Genomic DNA, 4562 nt, shown 5'->3' on the forward strand with positions numbered 1-4562 from the left:
TTTTTTTTTAAAAAAAGCTGAATTTCAAGGACTTGTGAACACCGAAAGTTGCATGGAAATGAAAATGCTTCTTTGATGCTAAGTTCAGTTTAAATTCAGGAAAAAAGTTCTGTAACTTTCATCAAATTCTCAGGCCTTTGATACTCTCAAAATAGTAAGAACTGCTTTGCTTTACTTTATGAGCTGATAAGATGGTGGTATTTCAAAAAAATTATACCCTAACATATGTTTACAAATTTTATGTCTAATACTATTCATAATAGCCAAATATTTGATACAATCCAAATATTCATCAACAAAGGTTGTGGCCATCCTGGATATATTTAACAATAATGAAAATAGAATAAACTATAGTTGTATGCAACAAGCAGTATTTATTTCACAATATTGAGTAAAAAATGTCATACCAAAAAGAATACACATTGTTTTTGTGCATATAGTTCAAAAACAGGCAAAATTAAACTCATACAAGGATGCATGGCTAAAATATAAAGAAAAGCAAAAGGTAATTTCCTTAAAAGTCAGGAGATGGGGCCCTCCCTGGTGGCGCAGCGGGTTAAAGCACAGCACTATGAAGCTAAAGCCACTTCAGTATGAGTTTGGTTCCTGCCCTGGAGGTGACCCACATAGCGTGGCAGACCTCTCTTGACCCACTGCTGCTCCCCTCAGCAGTGTACTTCATGGATCTGCCTGTTCTGCTTCCCACTCTGTCTCTGGTGAATCCTCTCCCTGCCCCTTTGCCTCTGGCTTGTGCCCCAGTTCTATATGCATAGATAAATAAATCTTAAAAAAAAAATGTCAGGAGAGTGGTTATTTTTGAAAGGAAGATAATCTTCATCAACATGCTTATGAATATATATGATTTTTATGTTTTTCTTTGTACTTTTCTATAACTTTCCAATTGTCTACCTATGTACAATGAACCCATGTAACTAATTTGGGAAAAAAATTGATATTATTTTTAAAAGTAACCAAAAAGCCTCAGTAAGATAAAATTCCAGAGGGAAACTGAAAATAAAATAATAAAAAAAAGATGCTCTGATGACTATAACTCTACCATATCTGTAACTTCAGTTTATTCCTTTTTTCTTTATCCTTATTTTTTTCCTGCTTAAAATTCTGAGGGAAAAAAATCAATTTATTTCCTATGATTAAATTATTTTGTTTTATTCCTGATCATCTAGATTATTTTTTATTAAATTTTTGGATTGGTTAGCTTATTTTCATCTTTTTTTAAAAAGATTTATTTATTTATTCATACAGAACTGGAGTACAGGCCAGAGGTGAGGGGAAATTGAGAGGATTCACGAGAGACAGAGTAGGGACCAGAATAGGCAGATCTAGTGAAATACACTGCTGAACCAAAAAGAAGAAACACATGTCTTTTGCAGCAACATGGATGGAGCTGGCAAAGATCATGCTTAGTGAAATAAGCCAGAAAGAAAAGGAAAAATACCGGATGGTTTCACTCATAGCAGGAATATAACGGAACAGGAGAGAAAATAATAATAATGATGAACAGTTATATACCAGAGACATTTTGTGGGGGTGGACCAGTGCTTGCATTCAAGAACAAAGGCAAGCTAGGACAAATGCCCCAATTCAAAGTAGCCATGCAAGAGAAATTCCCTCTTACTCAGGTTTTTGGTTCTCTTTTAAATTTTCAATTATGTAGATAAGGCCCACCCACATTAAGGAGACCAATTTACTTTCCTGGGTCTATTGACTCAAATGCTAACCTAAATAGAACCTTGTCACACACACACCCTGAATAATGTTTGGGCAAATGTCAGGGCACCCATGACCCAATCAAATGGACAAAAAAATAATCAACACAACTCCATTCTTTGTGTCATGAGGAAAACAATGTTAGAGAAAACCAACTTATGTTTTAATGAATTATTGCCTATGCATTTTACATTATTATAACTATACCATCACAGTCTGGACATTCAGACAAAGACTTGACTTTAGGTTGCCCATCATAAGTAACAGATGCTTGCTGTCCTGCACTCTCTCCTGAATGATTACGACGTGGGACATGTTTACTGGCTTCTCAGAGTGCCCGCTTCCCTCACTCCCCTGCCCCACTCCTGGAATCTATAATAAACCATGTGACTCTGCTTCCTTTGTGTGAGTGAATTGAATTTGTGCCTTCAATAAAAATGACCCTGAAGTTTTTACTCAGATTGGTAACCCATGCAGGTGTCTCATGCTTTCTTATTGCTGGTAACAGTCTGCATATGCTTAATTTAATGCAACACAGCTTGTCAACCTAGTACCAATATACAGCTTCTTAAAATACACTTAATCTTAAAATAACAATGAACAAGTTCAAAATTCCACCTATCATGAGACAATTATCCCGAATACAATTGAATATGCATGAATCCTTTCTCCAGAAAATGAGGTAAAGTCCTTGAGTGATGTTTACCTTCTCCTTGATATGTTTAATTTTCCTTAAATACTATGGTGTAAAATAAGGAATACTTTTATACTATGATGTAAAAACAATGTGTCTTCTGTTACTGATAAGAGAGTAAGAGAGGGAAGAAAACAAAGATATTTTATACATATATACAAATATATCAGCATATTCAACAAAAAATAAGGAGGGAATGTCATGATAATTACAATAATCATTGTAACTATCCACATGTTTGTAACTGATATTTATAACTACATTCTTCCACTACCCATTGTATTCGCTTTACTTTCAATAAGCAGCTCAAACTCTTCCTTTCTTTCCTCTATAGAAAAAAGGCAAAATTAGCTTACAATGCTTTGAAAAATTAGGTCAAATTGTTTTTCTATTGAATATTTTCTAACACTTTAAGGCTTCAGTAAATGTTCTTTTTGGGGACTATACCACTTTATATTTGTTACCAGACACTGCCACTTACATAGACTAGCTAATAAAAATTCAAATCTAAGAGTTTGGCTTTAAAACTACTATTTTTTCCACTACATTAAGTGCAAGTTTGCAAAAAAAAAAGTAATTGTCTTGCCAAAATGTAGATAACATATTTGTCAGTTTTGAGCACCTAACAATGCTATAGCCTATGTTAAGTTCAAGTCTTTGACATTTTTAAAGTTAATTACTGTAGTTCCAAGACAAAGCCAGGCACATGAAAAGGTTGCTCAACAAATGCTATTGTCAGATAAATGGCATTTTTTGCTGAGTGATTAGTTAATTATTAATTTATCAGCAAGAAAGCTTCCATTTAAAAGTTTCTAGTAGAGTCTTTGTAGAGTAAGTGATCTGGAAAGAATTTCATAGTAGCTATGCAATTGGAAAGCAAGTATGCACCCAAATCCCCATACTGGTAACTTTTCTGAGACGTAAAAATGATTGTATTCCCAATACTCTCTGTTTGTGAAAATCTTGACATTGAGGGGAAAATGTGCAAATTTGCTCCAGAACCAGTGAATTTCCTGAGAGTAAATGGAGGGAGAGTCTGACCTACTTTAGGGTCAACACTAAATGATCAACTTCTCTGATGAACTGAGATAGTTGCCATTGGGATACACTGGCAAGATATATACTTGATGATTCCCCAAGAATAAACATACTATGAAGGTAGTGAAAGTGTAGTGAAAATGATCAGCATTAGTTAGTACTTAGCCTAGGCTGAGTCTACGTGACCTTGAAAGAGTCATTCCAGTGTGGCTAACCCACAATCTATATAACTATTGGAGCACAAGTTTGGAGAATGAAATTAGGGAGAGACTCTTCCTCTTGAATTTTTCTGTCCTCTGCTAGCAGTTAGATGATTAATGGCTCTGATACAAAGATAAGCACGGGTGAGAAATAAGGCTGTTTCAGTGGTAAAATAGGGTGACAAGAGTGGCAGTGGCAGTTACAGATACATTAGATGCATAAAAGAGCAATCCACTAGCTCTTCAGTTCTTTCTCCATTTAATCTTTCCAAAACAAAACTGACCCCTATGCACTTACTGAGTCCCTGTAGTTCTTGGACCAATCATTTTGGAGGGAGGTGGGAGTAGCCTTCAAGTAAGGATGACAGATATCACAAACAAACAAATAAATAAATAAGCTTATAAGTTCAGGATGCCCAGTAAAAGTTCAATTTAATATAAATAACAGGGAATGGAATGGTAACCTATATCTATTCCCTTAAATCACATACAGTTTTTTAAATGAATGTTACCTCTTTACAGAGAAAAAAGTAAGATGAGCAACACATAGATTTTTTTTTGTTGTTGTTTTTTAAAGATTTATTTATTTGTGCATACAAAACTGGGGTACAGTCCAGAGGCTCAGGGGCGGTGAGAGGCTTCACCAGAGACAGAGTGGGGAGCAGAACTGACAGATCGATGAAGTACACTGCTGAGGGGAGCAGCGGGCGGGTCAGGAGAGGTCTGCCGCGCCATGTGGTCACCTCCGGGGCAGGTGGGAATTGAACTCATGTAGAAGTGGCTTTTTAGCTTCTTAGTGTGGTGCTTTAACCCACTGCGCCACCAGGGAGGGCCGAGCAACACATAGTTTTTCAGTGTAAGTATGGCCTGGGTAACTTCTATCAGACTTATAAATTTAACTG

The 4562-nt window shown here is 35.8% G+C and overlaps 1 protein-coding gene across 1 annotated transcript in view; it reads right to left on the minus strand.

Annotated features, from left to right (window-relative positions):
• The window catches only part of TEX15 (testis expressed 15), a 65324-nt gene extending 63281 nt beyond the window's left edge, over window positions 1–2043 (minus strand). Inside the window, exon 1 of the mRNA XM_012724775.1 lies at window positions 1936–2043. Within this exon, the coding sequence (XP_012580229.1) occupies window positions 1936–2043 (108 nt within the window). The remainder of the gene's footprint in view (window positions 1–1935) is intronic.
• Window positions 2044–4562: the final 2519 nt, after the last annotated feature.

Source organism: Condylura cristata, unplaced genomic scaffold (assembly GCF_000260355.1).
Source record: "Condylura cristata isolate star-nosed mole 26May11 unplaced genomic scaffold, ConCri1.0 scaffold00014, whole genome shotgun sequence".
Taxonomy (NCBI): domain Eukaryota; kingdom Metazoa; phylum Chordata; class Mammalia; order Eulipotyphla; family Talpidae; genus Condylura; species Condylura cristata.